The sequence below is a fragment of the Meleagris gallopavo genome, chromosome 1 (assembly GCF_905368555.1).
Source record: "Meleagris gallopavo chromosome 1, MGAL_WU_HG_1.1, whole genome shotgun sequence".
Taxonomy (NCBI): Eukaryota; Metazoa; Chordata; class Aves; order Galliformes; family Phasianidae; genus Meleagris; species Meleagris gallopavo.
This window is the reverse complement of record NC_139404.1, coordinates 66,950,648-66,972,656: the sequence shown is the minus strand read 5'-3', so window position 1 is coordinate 66,972,656 and position 22,009 is coordinate 66,950,648. Positions and strand designations below refer to the sequence as shown.

The window sequence follows — 22,009 nt, the reverse complement described above, 5'->3', positions numbered from 1 at the left end:
TCCCTCCCGGCGCGCGCCGCACGTGAGCCGGGTGCGGGGCGGGCCGGCGGCGCGCGTGCCCCGCGGGCAGCTCTGCGCGGCGCGGCGGGTGCAAGGCGCGGCGGTGCTGCGGGCGGGTGCGCGGGAGCGAGGCGGGCAGGGGGAGCGGCGGGGGCGGGGGGGCCGAGCCGCCGCACGCTTTCGCCACTGCACGGGAGAGGGGGCCGGAGGCTGCATGTGCGCAGCTCCGCCCGCGGATCCCCGAAGCCCGCTCGCAGCATCCCGCGGATCCCGGCCAGCGCAGCGAGGGAACGCCGCCCGCCGCCTGCCATGGACGAGGGCATCTCCCGCCTGCCCGAGCGGCAGCTGCTGGAGCACCGCGATTTCATAGGGTAAGCGTCCCCGCCGCGCCCCGCTCCGCTCTCCCGAGCGGAGCGCTGCAGAGCGCTGCGGGAGGCGGCTCTGCCGCTCCGCTACCCGTTCTGGGGGCGCCGGGCCGCGCTCCGGGCCGGGCTGCAGCTCCGCGTCCCCGCAGGCTGGAGTACCCGGCGCTCTACATGTGCAAGCCCAAGCGCGGCGTGAAGCGGGACGAGAGCAAGGTAAGGGCGGGCTGCGGCGCTCCGGCACCGCGCTCCGAACTTCCCCGGCGCGGCGCGCTGCGGTGCGGGGTGTGCGGGGCCCGGGGCTGTGCGTGACGCCGGGCGCCTCCGTGCCAGGAGACGTACAAACTGCCGCACCGGCTGATCGAGAAGAAGCGGCGGGACAGGATCAACGAGTGCATCGCGCAGCTGAAGGACCTGCTGCCCGAGCACCTCAAGCTCACGGTAAGCCCGGGGGGGCCTCGGCTCCCGGTGGTGCAGCCGGGAGGAGGCCGAGCGCCCGCCGCCTGCCTTGCAGACGCTGGGGCACCTGGAGAAGGCGGTGGTGCTGGAGCTGACGCTGAAGCACCTGAAGGCGCTGACGGCGCTGACGGAGCAGCAGCACCAGAAGATCGTCGCGCTGCAGAGCGGTACGCGGGCCCGGGGGCGGGCGCGGGCAGAGCGGGGCAGCGCGCGGCGGCAGCGGGCGAACGCTCTCCCCCCCCGGGGGGCTTTCCCGCAGGGGAGCGCTCCGTCAAGTCTCCGGTGCAGGCCGACCTGGACGCTTTCCACTCGGGCTTTCAGACGTGCGCTAAGGAGGTGCTGCAGTTCCTGTCCCGCTCCGAGAGCTGGACCCCCCGCGAGCAGCGCTGCGCTCAGCTCCTCGGCCACCTGCACGCCGTCTCCTCGCAGTTCCTGCCCGGCCCGCGGCTCCTCTCGCCGCCGCCGGGCCCGCTCGCCAAGGGACCCTCCTCCTCTTCCTCCCCGCCCGCCCCCCTCCGCGCGCCGGCCCGCAAGCCGGAGGGCCAGGCGCACTGCGTGCCCGTCATCCAGCGGACTCACGCCGCCGAGCCGGGCGCCGAGACCGACACGGACACGGACAGCGGCTACGGCGGAGAGGCCGAGGCGCGGCCGGAGCGCGGCGCGGGGCCGGTCGGGCCGCTCCCCGCGCTGCCCGTCAAGCAGGAGCCGGCGGGGGACGAGGCGCCGCCCGCGCCCAAGCGGCCGAGGCTGGAGCGGGGCGGCAGCCCCCCGCCCGGCGCCGCCCTGCCCGGCGCTGCCCGCGGCGCCGACGCCGCGCTGCTGAGCTCGCTGATGGCGCTGGGCGCGGGCGGCGGCGCGGCGCCCTTCGGACAGCCGGCGGCCCCCTTCTGCCTGCCCTTCTACTTCATCTCCCCCTCGGCCGCCGCCGCCTACGTGCAGCCCTTCCTGGATAAGGGCGGCCTGGAGAAGTACCTCTACCCCGCCGCCCCCATCCCGCTGCTCTACCCCGGCATCCCGGCGCAGGCGGCCGCCGCCGCTGCCGCGGCCGCCGCGGCCGCCGCCTCCTTCCCCTGCCTGTCGTCCGTGCTCGGCCCCGCCGAAAAGGCGGCCGGGCTGTCCCCGGCGCCCCACCTGCCGCCCCCCTTCGCCGCCGCCGCCGCCGCGGTGCCCGCCGCCGAGCCCGGCGAGGAAGCGGAGCCCGCGACCGCCGAGGAGCCCGGCACCGAAGGGCCGTGAGCGCGGAGGGCGGGCGGGAGGAGGTGCCGGAGGGGCCCGCGGAGCCCCCCGCGCCGCTGCTCCAGAGAGGACCGTCCCGGACGAAATTTGCAACTCAGTATTTTTTTAATGTTTGGCTTTATAAGTGCATACATATGTTAAGGAAAAAAAAAAAAGAAGAAGAAAAGGAAGAGAAATAGTAAGGATACTTTTTTTTTTCTCTCTCTCTCTCTAAGGTAACTTAAATGTCGCACCTTATTGTGATGGGTTTGTAGTGTCCCTGGGTCCCGCCGAGATGCTCGCACCGCGCCGGGCGGGCTCAGGTTGGGGCGGAGGGGCGGCGGAGCCCCGCACCTGTGCCAGCACTTTATGGGCGGCCGCAGTGCCTTGGGCACCCCGGGGCGCCGCCGGCTTCGGGCGTGCGGGGAAGGAGGGCAGTGCCGTTATGTAACCCCGCGTTCGGCTGTTCTGTTTTCGGCTGAGGTATACAGCTGCGGCGAGTGCGTCTGTGCTCACCCGTCTTTATTTAATTCAGTATGTTCCCCAGAGATTCCCCCCCGAACCGTGCTGTATAAGACGAATGTTTCTGCACTGAACTACGGAAAGAAAACCCCTCTCTCTCCCCCTCCCTCCCTTCCCTAAGAAAGCGGAGAGCGGCTCGTCAGCCCGAGCTCGTTTGAGCCTAAGTTCTGACTGACACAAACCGGAGGAAAACCTCCCCGCTTTGCAATCGGACGCCGAGACCTTTGGGGCAACTTTCCCGGCCGGGCTCTCCCGTCATCCCACTCCCGAGCACCGCGATTTCCCTTTCTGGAGCCAAACCAGACGCCAGATAATCACACAGATAAAGCTTTTATAATAAGGCTTAAACCGAGACCTTGCCTGGATATTTTTAGTTTGTTGCCAAGGTAGCACTGTGAGAAATCTCACTTGAATGTTATGTAAGAGGTGAGACACAACAGTCTGACTCGGCGCGAGCGCGTACCCGGCTCGGCCCGGCGCTTCGGTGCATTGCTGCTGCTGTTGCTGCTGTTCGCCTCAAACGCTGTGTTTAAACAACGTTCCAGACCTTAGCGGCCTACCGAGTGGCTGTATGTACATAGTTGTTAATACATCCAATTAATGATGTCTGACATGCTATTTTTGTAGGGAGAAAATACGTGTTAATGATATTTTGAGTTAAATATCTTTTGGGAGGATTTGCTGAAAAAGTTGCACTTTTGTTACGATGCTTACGCTTGATACAAGCTTACGCTGTCTTAAATTATTAAAAGAAAATAAATCCTGTCTGCAAGAAACCAGCTGGTTTAGAACAGATTAGTATGTGATATATTAGAGACCGATCTTTATATTCCGTATTTTCCAGCACTCCGTGAATTCTATTATCTAAATATTTCCACACTATTTTGTGATTAAAAAAAATTCTTACTAAGGAATAAAAACTTTAATACGCAAAACGGGGTTGTCTACTAATTAAGAACCTTAGGATAATATGTAATAACAGTAGGTGCACGGAGCATCCCAAGGTGTGATGCTGCAGCTGACGGCGATCGCTGCACGCCTTGTTACGTTTTGAAGCTGGGTTTCAGTGTGCTCGGTTTCCTTTAAGAAACTTTGGCCAATTCCGGTGTAAGAGGTGCGTGTTCCACAAAGTAGTGCTGAAGCGCACGTGGAACAGACGTGCTTCTTCCTGATGCTGACCTTTTCTCTCTTCTTCCCGCAAAATACTAATTCTGTCTTTTAAAATGAGTCCTTTGCGTTTCTGCTGCTGTGTGTACGCTGTCTTTGTTCACCATGAGCAAACGTGATGATCGATGTGACGGTCAGTTCCACGAGTACCTGAACTCCAGAGGAACGATGGATGTCCCAGCCTGGAAATCAGCTAGGGAAGCTGAACCTCTGGGGCAGTGGGAGCAGAGTAGTGGGAGCAGGCAGATAATGCACAGCATGGAAATACACCACCCTAAAGACCTCCACAGGTTTAATATCTGAGCTGCTCGTCACCTTTTCTGCCAAAAATTCTTCCTGCTCCAGGGAAATAACATTAAGGAAGCCCTCCAACAGTAGCCTGCGTTTATGTAAGAGAGAAATAGAGAGTGCTTCTTGCTCCCTCTTCTGGTTCCTCAGCACTAGAGCCCTGTACTCGGCTGCACCGACAGAACGAAGTTGGAGCACAGACATCACAGCGAAGTCTGGGACTCGTGCTGACTCCAGCGGTCCTTTGGGATACAAGAGGACGTATAAATCGGATGAAAAATAAGTTCTTCTCTTAAACTGTTCAAACAGATTGTTAAGAAGTAGGTGTGTGTCTCTTTGCACTTTATAGTAACATTAATTTCGACTAGAAAAAGATACCGTAGAAAGATCCCAATCTGTGATTTTTCCCATTCAGTCTCAGGGCTGCTACTTCACAGCCCTGTGCCTGTGGACATCAGTTACTGTGGGCTGAAAGCAAAGCATATCGAAGGCAATGTTAAAAACTGCTGCTGGCCATGGATGCTGTTGCATGTGCATGGGGCTGTCACAGGGATGAAAGGGAGCTGGGTGCAGCCCTTCTGCTCTGCAGCTCACCGGCTACTTTGCTTTGACCTGCATACCTAAACAGCTACATTGGGCTGACCGTGCTCGTGTAGCCTCTCGCCAGGGAGGGAATGGGCCTTACTGTACATGAAGCCCTTCCTGCCAATTTATGACACGCCCAGAAATGGCAGAACCACAAACACTTCTGAAAAAAGCCCATCACTACCCCTCCTACACAACTTAGGTGGTGTGAAACCCGAGTGAGGACCAGGCTCTGTCTCTTCATCACATTTCCAGCTTTTGGGAATACAGATCAGCTTAGATTTCATTGGGCTATAAACCAAGATCCTTACGGTGTTTTACCAATTTCAGTGTTTACTGTGTACAATAGCAGAATGGCTTATTTTTATTAGTCCTTGAATCAAGCGTGCCAAATGATTTCATGCTGAGTTACGGCATTAATGGAGTCTATTAATTTATTACATAAAACATAAAGACAAAACATGTGTGTTCAGATAATACCAATGCCTAACAAACAGATTTAAAAGAGGCTTGTAATTGGAGCTGATAAACCACTGCTGCTGGAGGCAAGAGGCAAATGCCAGGAGGGACCCAAAGAGTCAGCTCTTCAGGTTTTCATTCAATTCCAGGCTTCCTCAGATCCCTTTGGAGCCTAAGCCAAACTATGTTTTACATTTTCTCAAAGTTAAATAGGTACATATAAACAACAGACAACAGCCTGGCAGGCTTAAATATATATTCACTTGCATGCAAATATCAGTGCTGGTTATTCCTACCTACTTTCTGTAACTCTATCATACATGGTGCAACTCTTACCTGTGCTTCCCTCGTGCTAGGAGTGCAGGACTGGGTGCTGTATGTATGGCATACGCTGGGATAGATACTGTATTTCTCACAAACCAAGAGACACAACATAAAGGGGTAAATGTATTTTCTTAAGCAATAAAGTTTGAAAACAGGTCTTACTTACCCAGTACATTATGACGGCACGGAAGGTTCCACCACAGTGTGCCAAATAAAGATTGTTAAGGCAGTAGAAGGTAATATCATGTAACTCCCACTTAAGGCAGTGAAAGTTTTATGTTTGGAAAGATTACAGTTACAGAACTCAAACTGACTATTACTCTGTTTAAGAAAGGCCTGACCTACCAATTAAGTCAGTGTTAGTCTGTTTCTTGAGCATAATTGGTTTTGAAGTAGGTCCTAAGTCTAAGTTGTGGGGCTTTTTGTTTGTTGGCTTGGTTTAATTTTTACTGCTAGTTGGGGCAGACTGACTGTGTTCAATACTCAGCAAGCCTGGGGATTGCGTGCACTGCAGTGTTTCAGCACAGGCAAATTTATAGTCTGTGGGTCCCACATTGTGTTTCCTTTCCTCTTCGAACATCGGCTCCTGAAGTCATGTGATCTTTGCCTTCACTTGAGAAGTTTCCTGCCTGTTAGCTGCAGAAATGTTCTTAAAACATGACCTTAAAGAAAACAAGAAACAGAAATGCCTAATTTCCTCTCTGTAAAATAACACTTGTAATTTTTAGAGCCAGCTTCACTCAAGAAAGCCCGACTCTCTCTTCACTGTTGCTGGCTATGCTGCAGAACAGCTCAGAGAAACCAGTGGCTCACCTGCCGCTAGCAGCAGCTGTGCAATTCGCAGACAAACCCAGGCCAGAGTGAGCTGTTGCTGCCACTTGTCTCTGGGTCCCTTATGTAGTCACAGGTCTCCAGGTTTGCCCACCTCCCTCAAAACACAAATCTCGCCACTGCCTCCATCACCCAGGCCCAGATTAAGCAGCATGGCCCTCTCAGCCTCCCTGAACACATGAATGCCTGCCTGCTCGTGGGGCACCAGCACGCCTCCTCCTGCCTGGCAGCACCTGGAGGAGGCAGGTCACGCATGGCACAGGAGGCAGGCCATGACCTCGTGCTTCCCAGGAAGCTGGGACCATGGTTTCAGGCAGCTCTGTAAGGCCCAGGGCCAGGGGACAGCTTTTTCCAGCATCCGTAGAGACCTTCTGTTGTTGTTTTCTTTCCTATTAATGTATTTTCAAAGCTCAGCTTCCCTGTCCCTGTTGATCCTGGTGCAGGCTACAAGCATGTGTACTGATTTTCACCAGTTTTTTACCTCAGGACACAGCACTAACTGGCACAAATCTTGTCGGAGTGCTCTGTGAGCTGGGTCCCTCCATCCTCTGGTACCAGCAGATCCCCAAGTACAGGCATCTGCCAAGCGTTGTTGTCTGTGTGACTGCAGCCCAGGGAATCGCCTCCAAGCTGCGCCCCTGCTCATCCCGCTCAGTGCTGAGGTGAGCCAGATCTGTGTGATACATCTCCATCCAGACCAAAGCCGGAGAACCAGATACCAAAACAGAAAGACTTGCGGTCACGGCACTCTCACAACTGAGCCATTTCTGAAGAACAGCCTCAGGAAAAGGGCTATGTAAATGTGGCACCCTCTTACTCAGCAGAATAGGGCTCCCCGAGTGCGTTCTGAGCCCCAGCTGCACTACAGAGCCCACCGGGCTGATGGACACTGAAGCGGACTCGACGCTCCTTGCACTTCATCGACACAGTTCCCAAGGCTTCAGCCCCACTGCTGGCAGCAGGCAGCACAGAGCTTTGCTTACACATAGCGCTGCTTGCAAAGCATCTCTACAAGGAGCAGCCGTTCATCTGCACAGCCCTTGGCACGGCACTGAGGTGAAGATTGGGCTGCAGCCCTCCGAGCCGGCAATGACCCTTCCGGTGACCCCGGTCCACGCTCCCTGGCCAAGACGGCTGTAGGCTTGGATCCCGGCTTCCAGCGGCGAGGCCGACGGCTCGGGAGGAAACACCCCGTCCGTGCCCCCATCAGGGCGCAGGAACCGCCTCAGCCCGGCGGCTCGCCACAGCGCGAGGCACAGCCCGCCATCACGCGATCGCCCACCTGACCGCCGCGCACGCTGCCCGGCACGTGCTGCGCCGCCGCAGGGAGGTGGGGGGAGGTGCGCCGAGGGGGCGGGGCCGCGAGGTGCCATGGCAACGGGCGGCGCGTTCCCTCAGGAGGCGGTGTTCATGGGACGCGTTAGCACAGACGCTGAGGGGAAAGAGCACATCTATGCTTTCTCAACAGCCGAAATAGGTTTGCTCCTTTCCTTCAGAACTGCCTGTGGTGGCAGGGGAAGCTGTGGCTGGAAGAGTGAGGAGATAACCTGGTCATCTGAGAGGAGGAACCTAGATTCCAGCCCTGCTTTGCATTTTATTCTAAATGTACTGACGTGTTTTACGTTACAAGCTCGCTGTAAACAAACAAATAAAAATGGGTATGCACAGGAGCCAGGGCTGCAGCTGCACTCTGCAGCCCTCTTGCCTCATATTAAGACCCTAATCTCAAAGTATTGTGCAGTAAGCGACTGCTTAATGACCCTGTGTAGACTGCAACGAGACCCACAAGAGAGAGCGCGCATCTCCGAGCGCAGCTCTCAGCCAGAGCCCTCCCGCAGCAGCGGGAGACGCAGGGCTGAGCCTCCTTGGGGGAGAGCACGCGATCCCAACCACCGACAGCGAGAAATGTTCTACTTAGCAAACTTCTACCTCAGTGCGAGGTTGCTCCTCTTTCAGCTGCAGCTTTTTGAGTGAGGAGTGGTGCCCTCTGTTGTTCTAGAGAGAAGTTGCCGTGATTAAGGGGACAGAGCGTGAATTTTTATTTTTATTTTTTATTTTTTTATTTTTTTCCAGTACGACAGCATCTTACAGGTGCTCTGGTTTTGATGCACACAGCTTGCTGGGTCTGACAGCTCAATGTACTGTGCTCAGGAATTCAGTTTCCAGAGTGAAGTCCATGACTGAGGCATCCGTAGGGGTTACGTGCCAACAGGATGAGCAGGAAAAGCCCTGTTACTATGAGGCTATTAAAAAGGTAGAAAAATACATGTAGAATAGGCAAGAACTGCTCCTTAGAAGTGCCACCAAGGTAAATGAAGAGTGTGGGAATCTGTGTGTGCAGGAGCCAGAGTTAAAGCAGCCTTCAGAATCTCCTTGCACCGGAGAGAGAAGGAGTTACCGAGGTTTAAAAGGATGCTGTCATGAGGCAGTGTTGGTGGGGGCCACTCTTAGTCCATCCATAAAGAGGAACACCTGTGTAAACCTGGGACTGCAGCTTGTTCTATAGAACAGAGAAGTGAGTAAGTGAAGATCTATCCATCTGCCTGCAAAACATGAAGCAGCTATACAAAATGCCTAACAGCTGGTCACGGGGGCAAGTTCCTGTGCTGTAAATTACAGGGTAAGTGCAGTTATTTCAAATGACCTTTGAGAGTATGCCATGCCCCAGGAGCCATCTCTGGGATGTGTGCTGCCATCGGTGTCTTGCCAGGCCTAGAAGGCATTTCCAAGAGTCCAGCTGTTTCCTGCAATCACTGAGTGCTGTCTGCTATAACTGTTTTAAAAGTATGCTGTAATATCATGGGTTTCCTTGGGTTTAGTAGGGCCATACATTCAAAGGGGCAGAGGGCAATTGAGTTGTCTGTCAAATTCAGTGACAAGGTACTGCGTGACCCTTATTTTTGTTTCTCAGATCATCTATCTTTTCCAGGAAAAAAAGCTGCCTGGTCAGAAACAGCATGCTTGTAGTTTAGGGTACCCTAGCTTTTTCCCTACTGGCTACAGTCACATCATTTGCAGCTGTACAAGCCTGTAAAGAGGGGAACTCTTCCATTTTAACAGATGTTGCCTGTGAGTCCACACAACATGACAGTGCCATCGAGAGAATGTTTTCTTGAAGGCACTTCTGCACTGTGAGATGAGCTTCTGGCTGAGCTAGACGGAGGTAGGTGAAACTGCAATTCAGCCATGCAATAATGAATTACAGCAGAAGCATCACTGTGAGTTGCCCACTTTTTTGATGCATGGTTTCAAACCACTGTAGATTCTGACATGTCTTCAAATCAGAACATGCCATGTTTGGTTACCGCTTCTGCCACTGGTACTAAATCTGGCTATAATCAAAGTTCACTTTTTTTTGTTTTGTTGCTTTCCTAGCAAAATAGGCAACTTGTATTTGCTGGCATAAGTATCAGTTAGCTAAGTACAGTTACCTTAAGAAGAAAGTGTAATAGACTCAAATTTTATCTGCAGATGCAGCCATTCCAAAATTGCATAGTTCAGATTGAGTTCCTTTTGTTGATATCCTTCAGTTACATTTTCACCTTCTGGCTTAAATCAGACACAGATGCCATGAAATGCCATGCATCTCTGTGTGCATCAGAGAACGTATGTGTTTCTATAGCCAGAATGAGACAGAACAATGCCAGGAGGATTACCCTTATTCTTAGGCCAGGCTCTAAGAGTATTTTTACTTCTTGAAGCTGAGAAACTGGTGAAGGTAACTGGAGTTTTGATAATTTGCACTACAAGAAAACAAGCCTGACAGTTCATCATATAATAGCTTGCTATTGTTGTTAATTCCAGCTTTCCCACTTTGCACTCCCTGCCAATGAACTTAAATTGGCTTAATCCTGCAAGGAACCAAACTCCTCCTGCATTTCTGAAACTAGTGTGCTAAAATCAATGTGGATGAAAATGTTCATTTTGCAGGATAAAGCTTCAAGTTTAAAACAAACTAATTAGATCTCATAGGTAAAATCATTGTGGCTTTATTGATTGAACTGGCCCAATGCTTGCAAACAGAGATATTAAAAGTCACTTCTTTTGAAGTGCTTCCATTGGTTAATTTGAAAAGCAGATAAATCTTTTGCTACCAGGACAAGATCAATCCTCTGATTGAAGGGTTAGGAGCAGCTTCCTCTGTGTAGGATATTTTTGTAACTCCAGACCACAGTACTGCTTACTATTGAGCTGCCTCTGCTCATTTACCTCTTGCTCAAGAGCTAGAGACCAGATGCTAAGCCAGGTGGCCCTCCAGCCTGAGTGAACTGTTGTTGGACAATTGCATTTTCTGTGAGATCAGAGTGGACATTTTAGTAAAGGATTCAGATTCAGAAGTAGGTACGTAGAGATGATGAGCATTCTGTGGAGGTGCTTCACCTCCTCCCTGGGCCTTTGTTTTCCAGTTTAACAAAAGCAATAGTAGTACTGACAGCCTGACTAAATGCAGATATGTGTGTGTTGTGCTCCAACAATGTCAAACAAGCAGTTTCACCAGGTACTCACATTTCTCAGGCTATTGGGCCTGATTTTGCATTTGTTCACAATACCCAAAGTAAGTGGTTGTCCTGTCTTATTGCATGCCTGGGATGGGCTAAGTCCATTTTTCTTACCAAAGCAGCTGCCAGAAGCACCCAGAAGCAGGTGCTTTCAACTGAACAGTTCCCCAGGTAACTATGGGCAAAGGTAGCAGTAAGAACTTCATTGAGCAGGACTTGAGATAAGATGCCATCAGCTGATTACTCACTGCTTTGTCAAATGCCTGTGGTTGCACTAATTATTATGTAAATGGCAATGCCTTAAAATGATATTTGATCTCAGAACTGAACAGCAGCGTTAAAGTCTTTGTGCTCAGCCTAACTGAGGGGTGCTCCCTCTGTACAAGTCTCCAGTCAGAAAACAGCTACAGAAAGGCAGCTTTCTTCTGTAGTTTAATTCCTGTGTACTTTCTCTTTTCAGCCTCTATAATACCAAAGGGTTTCTACAGACAACCATGAAATGGCAACATTTCACAGCAGATTACTAGGCGCTCACATGTTGTTAGGACATCAGCAGACCTGTGGAATTATTAGAACGCTTAGGACCACTGAGCACATTCAGCCTGCTCAGTCAATTGTTTGTACTGATCAGCTACAACACGCTCCACATAGCACTTGGGAAAGGACTTAGGCTGCCTCTTATAATAGCATCACTTTGAAAGAAGTGGTTGAACTAAAGTTGAAATAAGAGGGTTTTTATTCCTTTACTTACCTTTCCTTTTTACCCCTTTAGAGAAAAAGCAGTTTAAAACTAAATAAGAATTCACCTTCAGAAACCTCCATATTCCTCTAGCAGGTCTGCATGCTGCTCTCACTTACACTAAAGGTAGAGTGACTTCTTGTCATCCTCTTTGTACTGTGAAAAGATATACTTCATTGCAATAGTATCTAGATGGCACAGCCAAGATCAGGACCACAGTGGGCTAAGTACTATTTGCCAAACAAATAGGAAATGAGGCAGGGTTCCCCACAGGGCTTGCAGTATATATAGACAAAGTCAAAGGGGATGAAACAGCATTATCTCAAGCTTACAGCTGGGGGATCCAATCCAGAGGAATTATATTAGCTCGCCCAGGATCACACACAGGAAATCTGTGGCAGAGCTGTAAAATAAAACAAGAACTTCTCAGTCCCAGGGAAATACACCAGGCACAGTGGAATGTTTCAACTCACAGCAGTAGAGATTTTAGAAAGCTACCAGGTCTGAGCGTTCCTTACAGACTGTGGGAACTGCATCAGTTGTGCCTCAACCACGCTCGCTGCTACAAGGACACAGCTCTTTGTAAGCATCACTGCATCCTTTATGAAATAACACATATAAAGATGGGATTTACATGATTCTCTCTCGTGTGCTGTGTGCGTAGACAGTCTGCTTTCCAACTAGCTGTGTGTCTGCTGCTCCAGGCATGTTGGCATGTACTGCTGCCCTCTCGTGTAGACCTCGTTGTAATTGCAGTGATTTGATTGAGTCAAAGGGGCAAGATTACCCAGTGCCCGGCATCTAGTGAAACCTTACACACAAACACTCAGCTAATGGACAACTAGCCTTACCTTTCTCACTTAGCTGTGTTCTGTCTCATCCACACTCATTTTGTTCATGAGACAAGCTACATACTGTGGAGAATCCAGGTCATAGTCGTGGTAACCACGATACAGATTTTTTAGGTCAAAGTAACAGTTAAGGCAACGTTACAGCAGTAGAGGTGTAGTTAAAAGGTGGCTGGTGCTCTTGGGTTTTTCATCAGCTTCCCAGAAAGGCAGTTCTACCTCACTGATCAAAGTTTTCAGATTAATTCTGACTGTGAAAGTCAAATAATCTTTTCTCACACATAGCACTTGATCAAAAGCAGTTCGGTGAATCTAGTACAAGGGATATATTATTGCAGGCTGTGACACGTATAACTAACTATATGTTATTAAGAAATTCCAGTTATTTCCCATTTAAAGGCTGGCCTGCATTTTATTTTAATAACAGCTGCTGATGGTACCCCGTGATACTCCATCACTGCCTCTAAAGCTGGATGGTTCCCTTCACCCTCCATCACACAGGTCATCAAAGACGCTGAAGGGCAAATAATCAAGTTACAGACATTTTTGTTAGTGCACATCTTCCATCCCTCCTCTCTACTCCCTCCACCCCTCTCTTTTTAAAAATTATTATTATACCAGCAATCTTCTCTTTAAAAATAGTTAGGCAGATACATACTGGCACTCATCCAATTCATTGGATTTTTTTGTGTTTTTTTTTTGTGTGTGTGTGTGTGTGTTTTGTTTTTTGTTGTTGTTGTTGTTATTTGCGTTGGTTTTTAAGTGGACCTCTCATAAGCCCAGCATGAGCTCCTCTGAAGATCTTTTTCAAACTTGTGTTCATTAAAAAGAAATAATAGAAATTTCTGCTGTTGATGCCCCGTCCCTGGAGACTTTCAAGGGAAGGCTGGATAAGGCCCAGGGCAACCTGATCTAGCTGTGGTGTCCCTGTTCATAGCAGGGAAGTTGGAGTAGATGGCCTTCAGAGGTCTCTACTCAACTCTAAGGATTCTACGATTCTATGAAAACTTTTATTCCTTCCACCTTGGTTCAAGATTAAGTATCAGTTCTTTTATATTACATTTTCTGAGGAGATCTCCCAATTATTTACTGCCTTTTTTTCCTGCTGCAAGGAGGTAGAGCAAGGCAAAGTACATAGCTGAAACAACAAACACAAATAGTATGTTCCAAAAATATGCACAGAAAGGGAAAACATAGCTGAAACAATAGCATCAACTCTGCATTTTGGAGGAACAGTATAAATGAAAGCATGCTACTGGGGAACAAGCCAATGTGTACGTAGTTAATGAAGTAATTAAATTATGAGAGAGATGTTGGAGATAGCCTATATCTGTTGCAGGCCAAATGACATTCACTAATGTGTTACTGCACAGGAATCTGTCCTGTTGACTGGACTTCACGTGTGGTTTTTTTTTGTAACCCTCCTTTTCCTCAATACACCTGTGACTCAGAGGAGTGGAAACTGAAATCAAAGTAATACATAATTAACTCATGTAGACCAAAGCAAATACCAGAGACTGACATCCAGCTGGCAGCTCTTTCAGTTGAGAATCCCCCAGCTGTGTAGCTGTTACACCACGTTAAGCTCCTGGATGACTGAATAAAAAGGATTACTCTAATGATACTCCCTCACTCCATGAGAGCCTGTAGAGACTCCTGCAGCCCTTCCATCGTCAGGGATTCAGATTTGAAAAGCATCTCTAGAAAATAAAACAATCAAAAAAGGATGGTTATTCTACCAGGAGTCACTGCAGAGCAAAGGAGGGAAACAGCAGAGCTGTCTATGGGACAGCAAGGAAGTCCTGTGTGCTCAGGGGCACACAGACACACCAGAATTGGCATGGGGACACTATCAATGGCTGAGCCAATAAGTCAATTGGGAAGGGTGCTCAGGTAAGTTTATCACCTCTTTGCATCAAGTTTCTTCTTGCATTAGCACATGACAAACAGGCTCCCTGCAATATCTGGACTACTGCGTCCAGGCCCAGAGCCCCCAGTACAAGACACAGAGCTCTTGGAACGAGTCCAGAGGAAGGCCACTAAGATGATTAGAGGGCTGGAACACCTCTCCTGTGAAGAAAGGTTGAGAGAATTTGGTGTGGTTAGCTTGGAGAAGAGAAGGCTCCGGGGAGATCTCACTGTGGCCTTCTTGAAGGGCGCATATAAACAGGAGGGGGAACGGCTGTTTATGAGGGTGGATAGTGATAGGATAAGGGGGAATGGCTTTAAACTGAGACAGGGAGGTTTAGGTTAGATATTCGGAGGAAGTTTTTCACACAGATTTGGTGACGCAGTGGAACAGGTTGCCCAAGAAGAGTGTGGATGCCCCATCCCTGGAGGCATTCAAGACCAGGCTGGATGTGGCTCTGGGCAGTCTGGTCTGCTGGTTGGTGACCCTGCATATAGCAGGGGGGTTGAAACTGGATGATCATTGTGGTCCTTTTCAACCCAGGCCATTCTATGATTCTATGAAGTTGCCCACTAAACAGTAGCTTATGCTTAGTACCTTAAAGCCATAGGTTGGTGACATGACAGCACAAGAACAGGAAACTCACTGCAAAGAAGGGGACAAAGTACACAGCATACCCATCTGGAAAAATAGAACAAACCAGACCAGCTGAGATTGTCTCCATCCAATATTTCTGGAGAAAATTAATGATGAAACTGTGGCTGACCTAGACAGTGTTCGCTCATTGACACTAGCTACATTACCAAAGCTAGCAAATATATCACTTTCAAGAAAGACAGTCACTTAGTGTGTCCTACTTCAGATACTAGAGAACTTAGTTGAAACAATCATTAAAAATTGGGACTACAAAGAAATATCGCCTAGCTGACAAGGGTGTGACAGGCAGAAGAACTCAATAGCTCCTAAACAAAACGGACCATTGATCTGCTTTAGTTTTGCAACTCATTAGTGGTCCAGCTACCCTGAGCTAGTTAGTGCTGTAGCACCACTTTGTTCTTTGAAGGCGAAGCAAAAGATCAGAATCATTAGCTGTGCCACTGGCTCTACTGGAGCACACCAGGAAGCCTTAGTTACTACAAAAATCAGCTAGGTGACTCGCACAGAAGCAGAAAATAGCATCTTTCAGGAGCAGAGGTCCTTTACAAACTTCCACGGTCCTGCTAGTATGAATGCGGCTAGCTAGGGCTTCAGTGAAGCTCGTGACCTCATCTGTCTGTCAACAGCACTACTACAGTTAGCTCATTTATCTTCACATCTAATGAGGTTGAGCTTCAGTTGGTTTAGGAAAAGAGATTTGTTGGGACAATAGACTAAGGACTGTATTTGGATAGCTTAAATCACTGTTCCCTGGCTGTGGCAGTTCCCCTGGTCAATAACAATGAACTCAAGTGATGTTCACATGCCCTGCTGTCTTCAGCACAGGAATTAAACCTGAATCAGGCCTTCAGCTCTCTGTTCAAAGCTTGATTTCCTCTTGCTGAGGCATATGCACCTTGTGTGTCCTTCTTTGAAGATTCTGCATATTCAATTCCCCTCTCTGATCATCACCTAACAACTCCTGCCTCTCTGCTTTAAAAGTTATACTTCCTCTGAGTTGCTGATCCTTTCTGTTATTTGGGGATGAATCTCACTGGCAGTTCTTCAGGTAAAAACAAGCTCCATCACCTCTTCAGTTTCTTGGCTGTATTTGTACATGTACGCTTTCTGGTAGAGGCCCCACAGTGACCAGGCACGTGTCCCCTGCCTCAGGTAAATTATCACTTGGGAGCAGCCACTATCATGCTCAACAGAAGGCTGTTTCTGAAAGCATTTGATCTTCAGACACACAGAACATCATCTTGTTCTTTAATGGACAGAGTTCAACTGTAGATGAGATGTATGCAAGAGGTACAGTGCAATTCCAGCAAACCATGAACTGTAAAGACCCAAAGTTTCAGAGGGGAATTTATTGTATGGGAGCATATTCAATATCTTTTGTCAACCATTCATGAGAATAATCAAAAATAGAAGCTTTTTAAATGACAAAATATAGTTACATATAGTACAGATTTTTATCTTGCATTGAAGCAGAGCAGTAAGAAAATGCTCATTTGTGTTTTCACAGTTAGTTGGCATTGCTTCTCAGTGTCAAAGCTTCAGCAACTCAGATCTTCCAGTCTGAGCCCCCAATGAGTAGTTTCACCAGGTGGCTGTATTCACAAGCATGCATGTCTGTATTTTGATACCCTTTTTACTAAATATAGTGGACATACTTGATCCATCTTGGAACTGCTTCCATTTTCAGAGGTACCAAATATGCTTGAAATGAAGCATTCTTGCCGTAACAGAAAAGCTTTTTCTATCAGAACATGCTTTTAGGCCCAATCCAGAAACACACCTGTGGTTAAACCCTATTTGGTTCAAAAGACTCTGAATTTATCCTTTAAGACCTCTACTCGTTCTGTCTTTCCTAAGCATTGCACATTGGTGTGAAGAGTTAAAACAGTATTTGGTCGCACCTGGAAGTTGCTTGCAACACTGCAAAGGATTTGAACATTCTCCAGCGGTCCATTTACTCAAAGCATTCACTGCATGCATGCATTTATGTATATACTGCACACATACTCCCAGCCATCCCACAATATTATTGCAATAATTCCTTGCTGGTAGAACAGATTATATACCAAGTTTCATTTCTTTAGTTTTCTATAAACAGGAAAAAAAACAAAAAACAAAACAAAACAAAAAACCAAAACAGCTGAAGAAAGCTAGAAGAGCTTTCAATCAGTCACTATATTGGCATTGAAAGCTTTATTTTGAAAACTTTAAGCAGCAATATTGAATAAATAGAGTGATTGTTTTGTCATCTCCATACAACTGATGGCCTTCATCCAAAACATTAAAATACTGTAGCAAATAAACATGCATGTTCCAATGTTCTATTAAAAAAAAAAAAAAAAAAAGTGTAATATAAAGTAACACTTTGACACTTATCAATTTTGATACAGTACAGACCATTAAAGACTCTTTTCTGGAGAAAATATCTGAATACAGTTTTGGTATTTACATGGATCATTAAGGCCCAATTCACTCAAGTTAATGCACATCAGGAATTTATATGCTTCAAGATAACTTGCTAAAAATTACAAGATCTGTTTTTTGTTCATACTCATATGATCCCAGTTCACTAAAATATACTCCTCAAGCTAAAAAGAAGGCAATTATTGCCCCAAGAAGAGACTTACTTCACTAAAAGATCTTTTCCCTCTTACCTCACAATGAAAGCATGTTTGCATATTGCTAATGCTAGTGGTAGTTCTCTTGCTAAAGAACTTCCTTCCAGCTTGCTAGAGTTAATAAAAACAAGTAATCACAAAGCTAACATAGCATTTTCAGAAGCAATTCAGGCACTTGGGAACCTAAGTCCCACCAAAGGATAATGGGAGGCAGGTTCCTAGCTCACTTTTCAAAGTGGGATTTGCATTTCTCCGTTGCTTGGGCATTCAGAACGTTTACCTTGGCTTGTCAATCAGTCACTCCCCGTTCCCCCAACAACATAGCATCACCACCAAAAATAAACTGTATCCTCATGGATTGGAGAGGTAACAGTTAATTTCCATTAGTATAAGTAAATAAACTTCAGGAGTTCTCCATATAAATTCCCCGTGCACTGGAAAACAGTGCTTGCGTATTTAACTATTTAATGCAAACAAAAATAATTATGCTGGCCAGTACATAATCTGGCACTTGATTAGTACATGTAGCTTCTTTTCTGCTAATGCCCCATGAAGAGGTTTGAAACACTTCTGAAAATGAATTTCTTTACATTTCTAAAAAAAGAGTGAGGTTCTGTAATTGATCACAAGCAAAACTCTTAGCGCCGTAACGTGAGGAAATTTTATAACTGTAATACATTGTTCAATTCACACTTAATGTGATGGCATGCCACTTCTTCTTGGTTTATTTACAGAGAGGGTGAAAATGCTACAAAACTTTAACCTGGCTGAAATTCAATGAGCAACGGGAGTACAGAGGGAGGGAGCTGCAGGTTTGTCGCCGTCTCACAAATGGCAGGTTCAGACACAAAACCCTCTCCTTTGCCACAGCAGTGGCCGAAGATGTAAACGTTTTCTAGACCACCCTGACATACGCTAAAGCCCTGATAAGGAGGGTCCCCTTGGTGATGCAGTGGCTATTTTTGAGTCAGCTCCAGGCTGGCACTTCAGTCAAACAGCTGCTGCAGTCAGCAGGCGCCATTTTTTTATTTTTTAACTTAAATGGGAAAATCCTTCCTTGGTTCTACTAGGAAACCATAACCCAAGCCCTCCAAAGCTGCTCTTCCCCTTTCTTTCAATCCTTTTCCTCCTTCCTCTAACCTCAGGAATAACCTCACAGAGAAAGAGGGCAACTGTGGTTTTTTTTATGCTCTAAGAGCTTAATTCAACTCAAACTTGTATCTGTGGGAGATGGACCAGTCACTTAAAGTCTGACAAAAACATTAAGTGGGTATGTATGCTCATCTACCTTATCTCAGTACAAGGCTAAGACTGCAACAGGCTTTTCCTTGCGTTTCCCCCCATCCCCGTGCAGCATAATTTGGGCCAGAGTTTGCAAGGTGCTGAGTGCCTCGGTTCTCTAGTGTCAAGAGGAGGTGCTGAAGATGCAAGATATTCACTGGAGAGGGCCTTTTTTTTTTTCTGTAAATTGAACCCAGAATGTAAGGCATATATGCTCAAGTACCTTGGACAGATATTGTCCTGAAACTATGTATATTTTACATTTTTTTTTTAATATATATATATATATCTATATACACATTCTCTTTTTAATACAAAGTTATGGGCACAGTAAACATGAGCACAGAATTGTGATAAACTAACAGTAAAATTGTGAGCACTGTGAAGGTTCCTTGGATAGGAACATTTCATTTTCCAGTTTACTCACAAGGAAAAAAGAAGACCTGATAATTTAAACAGTAAAAATTCAGAGTCCATTTGGAAAGGTCCTTTATATATTCACAGCCTTATCTGTTGCTGTTAGTCTAAGTACAGCAGCATTTTTAAAATATATGATGCCATTAATAAGTGGAAAATAAAAAATGCATTGAACACTCAAGAGTCCTTCATCTTCTACTATATCTGATAAAGCCACTGTTTGTCAGTATGACTAAGAAGCTCCTTTTCTTAAAAAAAAAAAAAAAAAAAAAAGAAGAAGAAAAAAAAAGAAAATTGAAATTAACATTTATCTGCACATCAGTAAATCAACACAAGAGGATACTAGGAGTTAAAAATTTTCTATGGCTAAAAAGCTTGGAGTTTCCTACCAGTGGTAAACTCCTGACCCTACCAAAGGTATTGGGAGTTTTGTCATTTTGCCACTGACTGAACTCTGGGGTTCCTCTTCGTTTTTGTGCTCTGGGGACCTAACTATTAAATACTACTGTGACAGCACTGTGACACCCTCTCACGTCATGGTGATCATCATCCCAAATGTGTGGATGACAGTTTGAGCTGCTGTTAGAACAGGACATCCAAATGCAACTAGGTAAGGTCCATCCATTCTCCATTTCATCCATGACACTGTAGCCTCCTAACGTATATCAGCTGTCTCACTGATCCCAATAACTTACTCTGCAAACTCGTGCACGCTGTCAATCCAATTTCAAGACCCACACCCAACATGCTACTTGGTAGTATCTTTCTGCACAAAAGCCATTTTGTCTAGAGCTCACTTTGATTGCATTAGAGTAACATGAAGATAAAATGTCATCTCTTTGTTGGTTTGTTTTTTTTTAATTAAAAAAAAAAAAATCTACTAGATCTTTTGATTTTCTGTTTGTATACTTCATGTTCTGTAAATGACTGAGCAGCAGTTTACTAAGGGGCTAAAGTCTATCATTTTACACTGGGGACCTGGAATGAAATTGGCCTAGCTCCACTCAAGTCAGCAGAAGCTCTGCTATCGACCTCGCAGGACTCTGCCAGGTTTCTTCCCTCCACAAAACCTGAGTGAACTCTGGAAGGCTGGGAGAGGATGTTCATTTGTGTTGTTTTGTTTTTTTCTCCTCCAACAGCATGATTTACTGCAAAACAAGAACACTGTAATGGCTATTGGCAGAAATAAAGTACAAAATCACACACAGTGAAAGCCTCTTACTCTCTTTTGGTAAGATATATGAAGACAACTTCTTACATTGTTCTTTTCTCAAAAGGCATATACAATGTGGCAAAATATTTCAAATATACATTCTATATAATAAAATATCATCTAACTAGTGCATCCTCAATTGTATGCTGGAAATATTCTTACCAAGCTAAGGTTTTAATTCCTTCAGTCTTTTGAACACTAGGTGCTTTTCTCAAGGCAGATTCAACAGCAAGTAAATCCCACAAACTCGCTTTTCAAATCTTAATAGGTAGCAACGGATGGAACATGACATATGACCCACAACAGAAATGACAAAGTCAGTGGTGAGAAACCATTTTAGAGGTTCAGCACACAACTCTCCGCATTGCAAGTTGTTGCACTTGATCAAATGCTGGATGTCTGTACATGCAAATTAAAGTCACCTTGTCAGACTGATGTACAACCATACAGGATTATTCACAAGTTAAAAAATAAAAAATATAAAAGGTCAACATTCACACGTCCATTGATTAAAAGGAATAAATTAAACCTCAAATCAGTTGCATACATGGTTTCCTTCACCCTCAGTCTTTTATTTATGCCTATACATGGAATAATACTTTCCCAAACGCTTCTGAAGTGGCAAAAACCTCCATTTGGTTTTGCGCTCTAGGTGTGTGACAGCAACTTCACCATTGCCACTTATGAATCGAGACAGTTCCTCTGTCTCTTCAGTGCACAAGGTATGGCTCCAAGTAGTGTGTTGGAGGAAGAAGACAAAAAATAGGGTGGTTTAACAAAAAAAAAAAAAAAAAAAAAAAAACTAAAAAAACCAAAAACTTCTTCCATTGATCATTGGCAGAACAAAAGAAAAGTGTATCTTGTCCAGGGTACCTTGCTAGGTCCTCTCCTAGAGGTATATAGTGTCATACATAAATGCCCTCCGGGTTAAAACCAGACGACAGGGGATTCTGCAGGATCCGAAGGTTACTGGGGAGCTGCCTCGATGACCCGGGGCGCTTCAATGACCCCGACTGAAATGTCGGCTCTGCACAAGAAAGAAGGTGGTTAGAAAAGTCATCATCAAAAGTAACGTCACAGAACACCTCCCTTCTTCCTGCTTTCTGGCAAAGTTAGTGCAGCTTAGAATAAAAAATAGCACTACATACAACAAATAATTCAAGTGCCTGAACTGGAAGCGATGAGAGCTGAGGTGCACGCTCCCTACTCATTTCAAAACAGAGAGCTACTCAGTTTAATTACTCTCCCACAAGGAACACACAGATACATGCAATGCGTTCATGCAGTAGTGTGCAGAAAGATCCTGCACCTATATATAACTCAAAGCTTTCTGCCCACTTAAACGACAAACTTCATACTCTTCAAATACTGATGTTTAAGGCCTGGTTACCCTGCCTTCTCTCCCCACCTCCTATCCTATGCCTTTTGGTTTGAAAGTTTATGGCTGAAGAAAATCCTGCAACAAAGGGGTCCCTGCAAGCAGATCATGGAATAAAATGTAACACAGCAGGGGCTGAAGCACATCAATGAAGTTTCTGCTTGTGTCACAGGGAGAGAGAAGCTACTAATACACTGTTTTATTTATAGCTTGCTAACCCGTTGGGATTAAGAGAAAT

General features: G+C 46.8%; 2 protein-coding genes across 3 annotated transcripts in view; one reads left to right on the top strand and one right to left on the bottom strand.

The window, feature by feature from the left end:
* The first annotated feature begins 56 nt into the window (after window positions 1-56).
* On the top strand, window positions 57-19,474 carry BHLHE41 (basic helix-loop-helix family member e41). The gene is made up of 5 exons (XM_085231927.1): window positions 57-371; window positions 515-578; window positions 696-803; window positions 877-988; window positions 1,081-19,474. Exons 1-5 carry the CDS (start codon window positions 310-312, stop codon window positions 2,055-2,057), a joined length of 1,323 nt encoding a protein of 440 aa, XP_085088053.1. The 5' UTR covers window positions 57-309; the 3' UTR covers window positions 2,058-19,474.
* Window positions 17,043-22,009, bottom strand: part of RASSF8 (Ras association domain family member 8) — a 78,570-nt gene continuing 73,603 nt past the window's right edge. For both annotated transcript variants that reach the window (XM_085231933.1, XM_019616769.2), the window contains one exon: window positions 17,043-21,420. In XM_085231933.1, coding sequence (XP_085088059.1) covers window positions 21,299-21,420 — 122 coding nt within the window. In that variant the 3' untranslated portion in view covers window positions 17,043-21,298. The remainder of the gene's footprint in view (window positions 21,421-22,009) is intronic.